Genomic DNA, 15,847 nt, shown 5'->3' on the forward strand with positions numbered 1-15,847 from the left:
GGTAGTAGTCCACTTTTCAGAAATTGGAAGCCCTTAGGTACCATGACAAAGAGCAAGGTATGAGAACCTGGAAAGATATTTAGAACACAGAGTGTGAAAGAACAACTGCACAGCCTCTGATTTTGGACTACTCTTTTTTCCTTTCCAGTCCTGTAAATTCAATGAACATTTTTCTCACCACTGATAAAATCTAAAACAAAGTGCCAAAGTGGATGAGCCTCACAGATGACTTTGCAGATTATGATATTTATAACTGATATCAGTATATGTACTATAATGCTTTATTAGTCGAAGACAATAGATGGAAAAATAGCTTTCTGACATCTAATAGTCATGTGTAAATACATCAAAATAAAACATATACATATGGCTAAAGCTCAGCTCATTTACCACTCAAAAAAATATTCATGTCCTCTTTTGTTGGTGGATAATACCGGAAACCCACCTCCTTTCCCATATAAATTAGCACAGAATTAGCACAAGTTAAAAACAATAGCTAGCGTAAACAAATAGAAGAGGCCAACAAAATAATAATATTTTGCACTTATACATCACGTTCCATCTTATGATCTCAAAGAACACGCAACAAGTCAGCGACAGAGTCAGGAATAAAAATTCACAGCTAGTACTTCAGCTAAAAGACCATCCATCCTTCACAAGAGTAGCAACCACAGAGTTAAGCTCTGCATGAGCCCTGAATTATTTAGCCATCTAGAACCTTGAGCAAAACAGGCCAGTTGTTTTCATATATAGTCATGGTAAAAGTAAAACCAGAAGTTATGAACTATCATTGAATCGCCTCAAGCGTCTCTATTTACAGGATAAGTAGTCGATATCATTGCACACTCTCTAACAGAGCATCAGTAGAATAATGAAATGAAATGTGAAAATTTAAACCAGCATAGACTGCAGGATAGATGTTGGATTTGACTATTCCCAGGATGCAATAAAAAGAATGGCCTTAGTAAACGTACATCCATCTGCTCCAGCTCCTGTTCAAACCGACTCTGCAGCCTTCCAACCATCTTGAAGAAGTCAGGATTCACAACCTTTTCAGCCTCTTTCTCTGTGCAAACTTTTAAACTCAACAGTTTATCCTAAAGGAAAGGAATATTACATTACTGACATGTACCTGGTATGCAGTGTTGTTGTAGCCGTGCTGGTCTCAGGATATTAGAAAGACAAGGTAGATGAGGTATTATCTTGTATTGGACCAACTTCTGTTGGTAAGAGAGACAAGCTTTCGAACTACACAGAGCTCTTTTTCAGGTCTGGACCAGAAGCTCACTGTAAGCTCAACACTTGTCTCTCTTACCAACACAAGGTGGTCCAATAAAAGATACTACCTCACCCACCTTATCTCTCTAATGTACCTGGCATCCCAGTTAACATATTGCATGGTTCAACAGAGTTTGTTTAACCTCAACATGCATTCTTTTCTTTTGAACTGATAGTTTCAGAAATAAATATCCAACTTCAGTATCTTTTCCTGAGGAAACCTTAAATGGAGGAAAAATTAAGCTGGGAATAGGCAGTGGGTGTGCAAGGTGAGGAGTTGTGTACCCTTCCAACAGGAAGAGCACTAAGTCTTTGATGACATACTGTTTATAACAATCAGTAATAGTTTCAGAAAATGAATGCCTGTGATATTTGAGTCCTGTGATTGAATTGCAAATACTAGAAAACTGTAAATAATTAATGCTTTGTATTTACACATAGTCTTTGTCATCCAAAACTCTCAAATCCCTTTACAAATGTGGATTTAAGCCTCAAAACCCCCTTATGCCGCAGGTCAGTAGTATTATCCCCATTTTATATATGGAGAAATTGAGGTATAGAGGTTAAATGATTTTCCCAAGGCCACAGAGCGAACCATGGCTATGCTGGAGTCCTGACTCTCAATCTCCTAGCTTAAGTAGTGGACTCTCTTTGTAGGCCAAAAGCCTAATGGGGAGAAATTGTCTTGAGTAAATTGTACTCATTTTGCTTATTTTGCTTTATACTCCATTTTGCTAGATTTTAATTAGTAAGAAAAAATTGTAGCCTTGAATTAGTAAGAAGAAACTGCTCTGAGTTTATTCTTTGCTGATTGTGTTAATGATTGTTCTTAGAAGGACAAAAGTTTTATGGCTGTAATTATTGTCTTATTTACTGTTTGCTGTGTGAATGAAAAATGTATGGTATACTGATTAACTGAGAAGAGACAGCTGGGCCGGATGGTCAAAAGGGGAGTGGAGAGGTACAAACTTTATTATCAGAATCACCTGGATGACAGATTGATGACACTAAAGCACAGGCATACACCCAGGGACAAAATAAGGAGTTAAGCCAGAGCGATGAGATAAGAAACAGCTGCGGATCTTCCTGGTAACAACTCAAAATAATGCTAATTAAGAGCAACCCTGAATAAATCATGATTGACAGCTCCAGTGTGACACAGCAAGGGCCATAGACTTGTATGGGAACTTATTACTATAAAAGAAGGGTGTATTGCCATGGGACTTTGGGTTTGTTCTGCAGCAACATTGGAGCTTTGAATGTGTTTGACAGAGACCAAGCTCCCCTCCCCTCCCTCCTGTGCAGTTTCAACTGGCCACTGGAACTGACCAAGCAACACTAAGGACTGGTAACTATAAGATCCAGCTGAAGAACCCATTTTTAAAATTTTTTCTTTTGGGGGTGGGGGAATGGAAGCATATGCTGATTTTTAATGCTTAAATTGTACTCTCAAGAAATGCAGCTTATTGCCTTATCCCCTTTAAAAAGATTCTGTGTGCTTCTGATAAGCATAATATCTTCCCTCCACTAAATTAGTATTTGTTACTGCTATTCTACACGTTCACAATAACATGGTATTTGTATTTGGAAGTAAAGTACACAACATACTTTTGACTAACAGGATAAAAGAGAACTTTGTGAGTAATTTGGGTTGCCATGCTGAAATAGTGGGTCTCAAACCAGAAGTTATACTGGATGATCCACTGCTACCAAAATCCTTCATTGGGTCTCCAAATTCAGCAACTTTCATTCTCATGACACTGACCTTGCATAGCTGTACATTGGCCAAACATTCCTGGCAAACTCTCTCATACTGGATGCGAATGATCATCATATGCTGCACATTATGGGTGTCTTTAGAAAAGAAGGAAAGTAACTAAGAGTCCAGTGTGAAGACTTCACCATTTCACATTGTAACACATGTGAATATGACTGAACAGTTGTCTAACCTCACTTTACTCTACTGGCATACTTGACTCTCATATATAGGCATTACCAGCCAACATCACTCGGCTGCCTCTACCCAAATCTTTTTGCCATTATGCTTAGTAATGGTGAACTGTTATTTTTATTACAGTCCAACACTGTTTGCACTACGAAACAGGCTACAACTATCAAGACAGTTCCTGCCTGGAAAGTTTAGTCTAGAAGACACACATATAGAAAGACAAAGCATACTGCAAAACGTAGAGGAAAGAATCACTTCAAATCATTTTCCCCCCTCATTCTAAAGAGAAAAAAAAATGGAGAGACCAAGATCAGGGCAGCAGATGTATGTATAGACACATGGTACAGTTCAATCATGGCCTTAGAAAGAAAATGATTGCTTAAATCCCAATTCATTGTCATGAATTCCTCACTTACCTATATATTTGTTTAAAGCCACAAGAGATTCGTACCATTCATTTATCTCCGCTTTTGAATGTGTCGGAGGCAACAAATCACTACCAAAATAAGAAACAAGAGACACATACATTTCATACATAATCCATTCCAGTTCTCAATGGGTTAAAACTGTGAAGTAGTATAATAGCACTACTGTTTTTCCACATTCTGTTTGTTAGAAGACAGATTTTCAGCCAAATCAGCAAGGCAAAACCATAAAGATGGCTGCAATTTGTGCAAAAAAGCTGCCTTCTGGAAAACAGATGAATTGTTATCTGTTTAGTTGCTATGTTAGTTTTAAAATGAAAAGGAATCATTATTTTAAAATTAGAATATTTTAATAGGTTATACACGTAGCAACTTTTCTGGTTTAGAATGGAGGGTGTCCCAGATATATTGTATGAGATTTCCTTTGTCTCCTCTGCTGATTATTTACTATATATACTAAAATCTCACACCATACCCAAGAGAGGCACTCAAACTTTTCAGTCAGGCCAAGTTAGGGTTGTGGGATTTTTACCTTCCCATTCATCCTGACTTGCCACTATTTATATTGTACTTCCAGAGCCACTGATTTCTACTCTTTAGAGTTTTTACATCAGGCCTATTCAGAGAAATTTGCGGTCTGGTATATCATATTCGCTGGGTCCCACCCCCTTCCATTTCACTTTTCATGGATGTTACAGACATTCTGGGGGGCCCTGAGCTCTAGCCCCGGGCCAATTGTCTCCCCTTTCTCTCCTTCTTATCATCCCTGTACATCACTACTTCCAGCTACTTGACATTGCTAATAATGAAACATTTAATGACACCTTCATTCAACACAATCTGCCCACTGAAAACCATGAGCATCACCTCACCGGTGAAAGATAAAAAAGTTTGGGGGCTCATTTAGTACTGTGTTGGTCCATTTTACAGTGTCAAATCAGGTACATTATTCACTATAGCAAGAAACACTATTTTTTCTGTCTCACTTCATACCAAAGAACTTGCAGAAGCTCCATTCTCTTTCTACTAAGTGAAATCTGGTCCTTTATCATGTTCTCCAAGTCTCTTTTTACAGATGTGGGTTCCTGTACCTCCTTCCTTGCCATAAATTCTCTGCAGGACACAAGTAACCATTTAAATAAAGGTATGTTTGGGACAATCTGTATCTTGACATCTAAAAGTTATTTTGAACCACATAGATTTAACCCCAGTCACTAAAAAGGAGTATAAATGCCAGCATAATTGCCAGAACACTGTTAACTTTACAAAGAGAACAGAATCAAAGATTATTCTGTAACAGAAAGACAAATGGGGTCTGGTCATTTAGTTTCAATCCCACTAAAAATATAAATCTGTTGCAGAATTACAGACCTGAAACTGCGAACCACAAAGTCCTTCTGTATGATTTTCCAGTCCTTCAGCCTCTCTTGCCACTTGAACCATTGAGACAGCTCCCTCTTCAGGTCTGCCTCCATCAGATTAACAAACAACTTGGCTATTGCCCTCTGATTGGCTAGTAGGGCTTGGTTTATCATCTGTGTATTGGAAGATACAAAGAGGAATAAAGGGCAGCATAAAGCATACAAAAATTTGACAGCTATAGTTTTTTAATCCAGCGCAATGCACTGAACTAGAAGAGACTGTTAGAGAGACAGTGGGAAAATGGGGAGCATAAATGGGGAGTATTTTGTACAATAGAGAACACTCCTCCTGCACTGGGATGACTGATATGTTTGAACAACAGCACTGAACAAATCAAGAAGTCACTGATTCAGACATAGCACAATAGCCATATGCAATTTGGGAGGGTTTTAGACTTTCTCTGAAGCACAAGGTATTAGACAGTGATGACCTTGTCTACAGTCAGGAAATCTCCCATAGCTGTAGAGCTGCAACAGTGGGACATTTCCTGAAAACTGCCAGCTTAGGCACAGCCTTAGAGGCAGAATACTACACATAATGGCCCAGCTGTATGATCCAGTGAGGTAAATGCTATAAATATAAAAATATGTTGAAAGAAAAGCCTTCACACAGTATGTCCAGCTGAATTACACGAGTGAGCAAACGCTCTGATTTTGATCATATCGCTGTCAGCGCCTAGCTTGAGGGAACTGTACATATTAAAAATGAAGGATATTTTCTTTCCTTAATGGACAGTAAAAAGGTATGGAAAATGGACCTATATGTTTCAGAATGGAATGATTTGTTGAGTACTGGAAAATACTGATATATGTCAGAGAGATAAGACAGCACCTGGATGGAGGGAACTGCAGCTGAAAAACGTTATGAGAAATGATTCAGCTCTTTTATCTTTTCATTGTTAAGAAGGTGATAAGTTTGAAAGAGAGGTAGAAGAGTGACTAACACTTCCCGACTGAAAGAGGAAGAAAATTAATCACTCCTTATAGTACACAGGAAGTATTCCATCTTGCTACTTTCAATATAGCCTCTGAGACAAACGAATGACTGCATATCAATATGAAAGATTTACCATGGCTTCAGTATGTATGAACCTGTGAACATCAGAGGGTAAGAGATAAGAAATATCCTCCAGAATCTTGGTATGTTTCTTCAGTATATCTTTTATCTGGGAAATGAAAGGAAAGAGAAAAAAGAAAGAGCCCAAAAAATCAGTATTTCTTAAGACAAGAGATCTGAAATAAGACATAGATGTTTTGTTTCCTTAAAAAAAAAATTCAGCTGACTGAAATACATAGTCATAGCACAGATTTAAAGCTGGATGTATGACTTAAAACAAACTATTGTATTTTTCTTCTAAAATTTGACACCTTTAATAAATAAAGACATAATAAAAACATAGTTACTAAAATATTTGATACAACCATTACTAAAATCAACTGCTACTTAATATACCTCACCCTTTAGATTGGTGGTTCTCAACCGGGGTATGTGTACCCCTACAGGTACACAGAGGTCTTCCGGGGTGGGTACATCAACTCAGCTAGACATTTGCCTAGTTTTACAAGAGGCTACATAAAAAGCACTAGTGAAGTCAGTACAAACTAAAATGTCATACAATGACTTGTTTATACTGCGCTATATACTATACACGTAACTGGAAGTACAATATTTATATTCCAATTGATTTACTTTATAATTATATGGTAAAAATGAGAAAGTACGCAATTTTTTAGTAATAGTGTGCTGTGTCACTTCTGTATTTTTACGTCTGATTTTGTAAGCAAGTAGTTTTTAAGTGATGTGAGACTTGGGGTACATAAGACAAATCAGACTTCTGAAAGGGGTACAGTAGTCTGGAAAGGTTGAGAGCCACTGCTGTAGATCACCATAGACAAGTTGCAAACGAAGTGAAACATTTGAATCAACTTCCTCTTAGATATTTACAGCCAAATCCCAGGCCCCGTTTAAACAACAGCACTAGGCACACAAGCCTCTTGCTGCTGTATATGTGTCACTAAGGCACAGGACTGGAAGTCAGACAATCTGAGCTCTATTTCTGGCACTGTCACAACCTCCTGTGTGGCTTTGGACAACTCATCTAACTCTCTGACCCTCAATTTACCCATTTGTAAAACAGAAATATTATTCCTCATACATCACAGAGGCGTTGTGTGGAGATCCTTAAATAGGGATAAGAAAATAAGGCACTTATTTGTCCCATTAGTACAGCATCTGAGCACCTCAGAAGCTTTAATGTATTTATCCTCACAACCCACTCTGTGAGGTAGGGAAATACTAGTATCTTCACTTTACAGATAGACCTCAGGCCCAGAGAGAATAAGTGACTCGCTCGAGCGAACAGAAAGTCTTCTGCAAAGCAAGAAACTGAAACTAGACCTCCCAAATCCCTGGCTTGCACCCTACCCAATGAACCAATGAGTGTTTTCTCTCTAAACACTTATATCATACTTTTCATCTGTAAAAGATACTATTTTATCTTTTAAAAAAGCTTTGAAAAGATGGGCAATATCATCATCTCCATTTTACAGATGGGAAAATTGAGGCACAGAGAAGTTTCATGGCTCATATGTAAGGAGCTATATGCCTGATCCTGATACATGCAATGACTTTTTATTATGAACCGTATTGTATTTCATATTTTGATACAGTTTGTATGAAAGACTGGCAAAACAGAGTTGTATACTATCATATTATAACAAAGAATAGGTTAAGTGATAACCAAATATTGGAGCTTGAAGTAAAACTGTTCATTATCAATGTTACAGGAGATCAAATATACTTCAGAAAATGGGTACTCAAGGGCCAAGGATGATTTTGTTTATTTGTTTCCATCATGTTTACAATTATTCAGCGAATGACTCATTACAGCCAGGCGTCTTTCTTTTCCCAGGTTCCTCAAGAATAAGTTGAGAAAGATATAGCATGGGTGAAAGAAAAATAGCAGTCCTGATGAGTTGAGACGATTATGTTGTGGACATTGGTTCACACTGTAATACTAGCATGTGTTTTTGTATGCAACCGTTTGCATATGTGCCTAAAGTGAAGCATTTTATAAATCCAAATAAATAAATGATAAGCAACCCTTCCTTCTAAAGAGGTTTTGGTTGCTTAAAAGGCTGGAAATGTTACAATGGTAGTCACAATGGATAATCAGATAGTACATAGAAGTTACAAGTGGTGGTGTGTGTTTTGCATACTAACAAACACTTTAGGGTCTGATCATGGCTTTGCCCTAAAGCAACCAAGCAGCGGCAGAAGGAAGACTCAGACACCTCACATACACCTGCATGGCCTCTTCATGTGTCTGTTGCAGGTGCCGGGACGGAGGAGGGAGGAAGCAGAGGCTGTGAACATGGTACACGTCTCTCCCCACCTGTGCAAGTAGGTAAAGAATGACAGGATAATCCAGTAAAGGAAGGCAGTAACCTGTTATTAGTCAGGGCCTGTAGCAGAATACAACCCATAGGGAGCAAGTTGCTTCCTGCTCCTTACCCAGGGTTAGGAACAAATTCTTAATCCAGCAATTAATTAATAACCATTCAAACTTTAGCTCACTTTCTCAGCTCGAGCCACTTCAAGCTTTATTAAGGTTTCATCCATTTCTTTAATCCACTCTCTTCTATACAAGGACTCCTGGGAGATGGCATCCCATAACTCCTCAAAACTCTGCAAGAAGAAATGTAATGTCAGTCCCATTGCAAAACTAAAAATGAAAAAATATGACTGCAGCAGGAGGTAGAAATAGACATTATATATACACGTGGCAAGCAAAGAAAAAATGAGAGACAAGGGCTTGAGCTAGAGAACTAGATCGAATCAAATACACTCCCTTACTTTGATTGAAAAGGTTTCCAGATCAGTGTCACTCTCAATCTTTTTGAACAGAAGTTCAATGGCTCTATCAGATTCTGACAGTTTTGTCAAAAGCAATTTTCCAGACTCCAAAATGAACGGTTCCACTTCCTAAAACAGGCAGGTATGTGAGTGAGATATTGGGTACTAGGCCTTGACCCTAATATAACAGTCCAGACTACCTAGAGTCTCACCCTCCCAATGCAGGCTAACTCCTGGTGTAACACAGCCACTGCTTCATTGTGACGGCCTCGTCTCCGCTCTGAGAGGCGTTCAATGATATTGCTGTTTGTCTTCTCAGGAACTGCCAAGGAAGAAAATAAAGATGATGCAGACTGGATGTGTTGCTGCAGAATGTCTAATGTAGACACCAATGCACTATCAACACTAAGATCTCTGGGCTTTGTGCAGCAGAAAAGATCCATAGCCTTACAAAATAGAAAAGGGCACAGATTATAGCACCCTGCAATTATGCAGCACTTTTTATCCTATGATGCCAAAACACTTTGAATACATTTATTAAGTCTCACATTCCCTCTGTAAGGTAGGCGAATATTATCTCCATTTTCACAGATAGGGAAAATTATGCCAAAGAGATGTTAAGTGATTTGCCAAATAGTAAAGACACAGAATAGAACCCAGGAAATATTGACTCCCGTTCCCCTGTTCCAGCCTCTAGAAAACTTTGTCTTTAATTTTCACACATGAACAAGTTATTGAGTGAAAAACTCAGAGGGAACCTTGAACCAATATTAATTCAGTATCACATAATTATTTGGAGAATATATTTGCAGTGGAGAAAGGGCAGAGCCCCTTGGTATACACTGGAAAGATATGGATTTTAGTAGGTGATGCACTAGGTGAGATATGGGAGCTCTACAATAAATATTTGCCCATTACATTTTTGCAAAACAGTGCTAAAATGCTTTTCCTATCACAGAAAGTCTACAAGGCTAAAGGTTAATCCATACTGTATTGTAAAGAATGGTTCTCTGAAAGCCAAATATTGATTTTTAGTGTTTGTTGTTAAGCTTTGTTTCTGTAATGGACAAAAACACACAAGCTATTAAATTCACATCTGGTATAAACAGGTGAAACTCCACTGACATCAAAGGATTTGGGTCTGCTTATACTAGGGCTGAATTTGACTCCACGTCTATTCATTCTAAGTAATCAAACAAGTACAAAAATACAATAAATGTTTCTGTGATTATTCCCTCCCTTCCATCTGGAGAATTCTTAAAAAATAACGTAAGATGAAGTAAGTAAAATTTACTAATGAAATCACTGAGGCCTCTGACTTCCCGGGCTGCAATCACATCTTCACTTTCTTGAGCTTTTCTAAATGTAATTTCCCTGAAATAGAAACAGAGATGAAAGCCTTGACCTATGCCATACGAGAAAAAGTAGGGATCTCCAAAAGGCATTGCTTCACATTTTGTAAATTAGCTTCATTTGTAAAAAATCTAAATGACCATAAGCATCATCATAATTGTAGTGAATTTGGAGGGGCTAGTGTTTCACAGAATGAATGTTACTATTTTCCCAGATGAAGTGGGCCAAATTCTTTATCATAGCTCATTTGGTGAAAATAACCCAGAATATAATGGCATAATAGCAACAAATCCCAGAATTAAATACATACTAACTATAGAGGCAATCTGCAAAAAATAAGGCAAGCTTTAGGCAAAAGTACTTGAAATACATTACAATACAAAAATACATTTTTCTGCCCTCTGACTCTTCCAGTCAGTGGGGCACAATGTATTTCTCTATGTGGTTGTTCTCAGAATTAATACTAGAGGGACTCTACAGCAAAATGAGACAAAAAGAAAACACTAGTTGGATAGACCGTTTGCGTCACTTCTAAAACTATAGTCTTCTCATGTTCTGCTATGAGAGCGATGACCAATTCTCAATTAGGACAGACCTGACTTTCCTCACAGATAACAAGATATTTGCCAGCAGGAACATCTCTCACATGTTTTACAAATGCATTGGAGACAGAAACTTTTCATGGGGGGTTTAAAATGTGTCAGTTCTGTTAACGCAGGTATCACCTTTGTATAACTTGGATTTCAGTTTTACTTCCACTTCTGGTCATGGCTATGGTTACACACTGAACAGCATATTTGTTCTCGTTCAGTGATATTCCAGATACAATATTCTTACTTTACACGTTCAAAGACTATTTTGTTCATTGCAAAGTCCACCTAGGATCTGCAAATCCAGCTATGATTTCTCTCCCTCTTATATCTTGACTGTTAATAGAGATTCTGCAATTAGAACTTAGCAGACACTTTGTTGAGGATGCATGAAGCAGAACAGACTATTTTCATTCTTCCAAAGCTGATCTACACCTATGGTCTAACAGGAGTAGAATTTCGTTCGTAATTAATAGGTGCATCAGACTTAAAGGCATACAAGATGCTAATCTATTTAGCAAGGGACTCTTTTTACATAGTCACTTTTCTAAAAATAAATGCAATTTAAAGACCAATGAAAACTGTGCATGGTTCTAGACCATTTTAAACAAAAAAGAAGTACAATACCTTTTAAAAATGAAAACCATAATATGCAGCCCTCTACAAACACTGGCTAATTAATCCTCGCAAATCCATGTGCAGTAGGCCAATATTACCCCTCTTCATAGCTAGGAAAACTGAGTCACATGGAGGTTGAGTAATTTTCCCAATGCTACAGAGGGAGTTATTGCCAGAAGCACAATTAAAATTCAGGGAGTTCCTAGCTTCCAATTCAATGCCCAAACCTCACTGCCCTTAGTCATAATACATATTGTTACCCCTTTTTGACCCAAGTAGCTAGGGCCAAAATTTGGTATCTAGTGGGTTGTTTTGGTTAGGAGGAGAAATGGATGTTGGAGTCAGGTCTTTCTTTGATGCAACCCTGTTTGTTTACAAAGAATGTACCAAGTCCTGTTTCCCTCAACACAGCAGGTGACAGTTTCTTTACTCACAGTTCCAAGCCCCTTTCCAGTTAGCACTTAGACCAAAAGTTATCTCTCTCGGCCTTTCTCAGGGCCACATTCCCAGTGCTTGCTCTGGCTGCATCTTTGGCTTTCTGTGGTTTCTCTCCCAGCTTCTCTGTTTCTTTTTTTCCCCTCTCACAAAGACAGAGACACACACTTCCACCAAACAATACCTAGTGTCAGCCCTCCACCCACATGTGCCTTTACTTTGGGTGGTGACATGTGCCTTTGTTCTGGGTGGAAGCTGCTATTGTTTCAGCTGGTTCCATAAAGGAGCTTAACTGTTTCTTACATTTATCAATAATGAAGGTTGGCTGTGATACCCACTAGTTTCAAAGAGGTTTAACCCAACCAGTAACCAGCTATAATTATAAATGTATACTTCCAATCTATACCTGTACAACACTGGGTTTTCAGTGAAGTCATCATTGGGCATTCCCTCAACCCATTTCTGCTGGCGATGAGATAACAATCCTTTACCAGCACACATTTCCAAGTCCCTAACCACAGGAATCCTTCCACTGTTCATAGGAAACTTGTGTTGCTCTGCCTTGTTTCTCACTTCCTTCAGAGAGCGTACTAACTGCACCTTCATAGAAACATAATCAAGGTGTTAAAATTCTCAGTAATCCACTGAAGGCAGAGAAGATCAAAGAAGCTGCACTGAAAACAATGGGGTAAAAGTGGCTGAATAGGAGATAAAGTAATAAACAATTCTTTGCACTTACATAACATCTTTCATCCAAGGTTCTTTACAAAATGAGCAAGAACATCCCCCTTTTAACAGATGTGGAAACCGAGGCAAAGAAAGGTTATATGACTTGCGTAAGGTCACACAGCAAGTCAATGGCAGAGTCGGGAACAGAAATTACGCAACCCTGACTTCAAGTCCCATGCTCCAACCGCTAAGCCATGCTGATTTTCCTTTTAAAAATTAAACGAGCTGTGTACACTAGCCAAATCCTTCTGAGTCTGGCAAACTAAACCTCTGAATTTAGCCATCATTGCCATGTCATTAACATAGCAAATTTTGGCTTGGCAAATACATTCTGAGGTTCAAAAGACACATAGTAGGATCTTAAAGGGTTTGATGGAGAGGGAACCCTGACAATATTAAAATTATTTTCTGCTAAAACAAACCAAAAATCCAAAAGGTTCAAATTCATCTCTGGTCTAACTACTGAATTCACAACAGCAGGAACAAAACAGTAAATTTGGCTTAGACTCTGATGTTCCTGTACCTCATCGTCGAAGATCTGCCTGTAGATTTTCCCACTGGGGACAACACGTACTTCTCCCACCAGCACCATATTGCAAAGTCCTCAATTCTTGGCTTGTTTGCAGAACAATTTCCTTGTACCAACTTGGGGGAGAGGGCACAAGAGAGAGGGAGGCATGAGAATTAAATCTTTAAAGGACACCATCAACTTTAGAATTAGACATCGATCTGAAAATTTTGCACCTCTATATCATTATAAATATACACTACAATTATTATAACTTAAAGATGTAAAAATATTGGTGGTTTCTTTACTTTGTGCATTTGCCAGGACTGCCCTGGGTGGGGTGGGGACTTGCCTACCATCTAGCTATTCTGCAACACCCCACAACGGTTATTCCAGCAGGCAAGCAAATTGGGGTAACTTTCATGGTTCTCTAACCTGTGCCAGGCATCAAGGCAATCCCAGGCAGCCCCCAGGATAGGAAAAGCACCTTGTCCTCATTGCCTCTTCCAGTCCCTAAATTTAAGCCCAGCATTGGCACAGGGATGGATTTGGGTTTCTGGTTGTAGGCAGTTTTGTCTCTGAAAGACCCTTAATAAACAGGGGAACAGAAAAGCTTATACGTTTTAAATTCTTTTTTAAAAACTCAAGACAAACTGTTAAAAGCCCACTAAGATACAGACATATTTTGAAGTCAGTGAAATTAAAAAAAAATTGAGTTGCCATCACCCCGCTGCAGAGAAATATTGTTCCTTACTGAAAGCTTTAAAAAAAAAAAATTACATAGGCCCTGATCCTGCAAGTGACTTCATGAGAGTGGATCCCTGTGCCTGCTGCACAGTCTCACTGAAATGATTGGGATCCGCACAGGCACAAGGATCTGCAAGATCAGGGCTTTAAGAGAAAAGTTATGCAAAGCTTCTACCTACAGAAACTCAAAAAACAATGATGATGACCATCCAAAAAGCTATTAATGAAGACCACAGCTGTGATTTGGCAGTGTGTTTCTGCCATAACCTACGAAGAGTCCTGTGGCACCTTATAGACTAACAGACGTATTGGAGCATAAGCTTTCGTGGGTGAATACCCACTTCGTCGGATGTATTCACCCACAACAGCTCGTGCTCCAATACGTCTGTTAGTCTGTAAGGTGCCACAGGACTCTGCCGCTTTTACAGATCCAGACTAACACGGCTACCCCTCTGATACGTGATTCCATAACCTAGATTCTGGACAGCAGAGCCTGGCCCCTGAGCCCCGAGCAAGGCACCTCCCGCCTCGGCTCTTGCACCTTGGCTGAGAAGTTTTTCAGGTCAGGCTTGACCAAGCCCTGGCTGGGATGATTTAGTTGCGGATCGGTCCTGCTCTGAGCAGGGGGTTGGACGAGATGACCTCCTGAGGTCCCTTCCAACCCTGATACTCTGATTCTATGAAATGGGGGGAGGCCGCTAGCGCTCGCGTGAAATGAACGGGGCGCGTGGATCAGAGCAATGAGAAGCAGCGAGGTTCCGATGCTGTGAGATGGCGACGGGGAGGGAATTCTACCAACCCCCCCGGCAGGACCAGAGCGGGGCGCAGGCTACCGGTTCGCCCCAGCAGAGATAGGGGGTCACTCTCCCCAGCACCCCTCCCCACAGCAGGACGGGGGCGGTTAATCTCTCAAGCGCCCTACTACCTGAACAGCCTCGCAGCGCGGCTTCCCGGCTAGGCCCAGAGTCTCCTAGTCGCCATGGTAACCCCAGGCGCCGGAGACAGAGAGAGCGCGAGAGCTCATCTTCCCGCGAGAACCTGTCAACTCCGGCACGCCTTCTCCGAGCGGCTGCCTGTTGCCAGGGCAACGCAGGGAGGCGGGCTGAGGCTTGCGTCATCCCTCTGGGGCCTGCTGCACGGGGGCCCTGCCTCCCGCTCCCCGCCCCGCTGATGCCATTTGCTGGTTGCTCAGCGGCCTCTGGGAAAGGCGGTGCTGGTCTCAGTGCCAGCGGACCGGTGTTACCTGTGGCACCAACGGGTCTCAGCAGAGGCCCAGAAGCGAGTGATCCACTGAGTCTGAACCACAGTTACGCCGCATGGACTCCGTGAATCTGGCTCTGAGTCACAGACGTGAAGCAAAACAGAACAAGGAGGACTTGTGGCACCTTCGAGACTAACACATTTACCTGAGCATAAGCTTCTGGGGGTTAAAACCCACTTCATCCGATGCGTGCGGTGGAAAATACAGTCGGAAGATATATATACACCGAGAACATGAAAAAATGGGTGTTGCCATACCAACTAGAACAAGCGGGACAGTGGGGTGGGAGGAGGTATTGTTTCATATTCTCTGTGTGTATATAAAGTCTGCTGCAGTTTCCACGGTATGCATCTGATGAAGTGAGCTGTAGCTCACGAAAGCTCATGCTCAAATAAATTGGTTAGTCTCTAAGGTGCCACAAGTCCTCCTTTTCTTTCTGCGAATACAGACTAACACGGCTGTTCCTCTGAAATAGGTGAGTTGTTATCAGCGGGAGAAAAAAAACCTTTGGTAGTCATAATCAGGGTGGTCCATTTTCAACAGTTGACAAGAAGGTGTGAGTAACAGCAGGGGGAAAAATAAGCACGGGGAAATGGTTTTTCGTTGTGTAATGACCCATCCACTCCCAGTCTTTATTCAAGCCTAATTTAATGGTGCCCAGTTTGCAAATGAATTCCA

General features: G+C 40.2%; 1 protein-coding gene across 4 annotated transcripts in view; it reads right to left on the reverse strand.

Moving 5' to 3' along the window:
• Positions 1–14,916, reverse strand: part of CCDC180 (coiled-coil domain containing 180) — a 39,948-nt gene extending 25,032 nt beyond the window's left edge. For 3 of the 4 annotated variants that reach the window (XM_048822918.2, XM_075120291.1, XM_075120293.1), the window contains exons 1-13: positions 14,834–14,916; positions 13,177–13,298; positions 12,331–12,524; positions 10,223–10,302; positions 9,141–9,250; positions 8,929–9,057; positions 8,650–8,760; positions 6,143–6,238; positions 5,023–5,186; positions 4,645–4,764; positions 3,643–3,722; positions 3,044–3,132; positions 975–1,097 (exon numbers count right to left, since the gene is read on the reverse strand). In XM_048822918.2, the coding sequence (XP_048678875.2) occupies positions 975–1,097; positions 3,044–3,132; positions 3,643–3,722; positions 4,645–4,764; positions 5,023–5,186; positions 6,143–6,238; positions 8,650–8,760; positions 8,929–9,057; positions 9,141–9,250; positions 10,223–10,302; positions 12,331–12,524; positions 13,177–13,245 (1,365 nt within the window). In that variant the 5' untranslated portion in view covers positions 13,246–13,298; positions 14,834–14,916. The remainder of the gene's footprint in view (positions 1–974; positions 1,098–3,043; positions 3,133–3,642; positions 3,723–4,644; positions 4,765–5,022; positions 5,187–6,142; positions 6,239–8,649; positions 8,761–8,928; positions 9,058–9,140; positions 9,251–10,222; positions 10,303–12,330; positions 12,525–13,176; positions 13,299–14,833) is intronic. The other variant, XM_075120292.1, reaches the window with a different exon arrangement.
• Positions 14,917–15,847: the final 931 nt, after the last annotated feature.

Source organism: Caretta caretta, chromosome 16 (assembly GCF_965140235.1).
Source record: "Caretta caretta isolate rCarCar2 chromosome 16, rCarCar1.hap1, whole genome shotgun sequence".
NCBI classification, from domain to species: Eukaryota; Metazoa; Chordata; order Testudines; family Cheloniidae; genus Caretta; species Caretta caretta.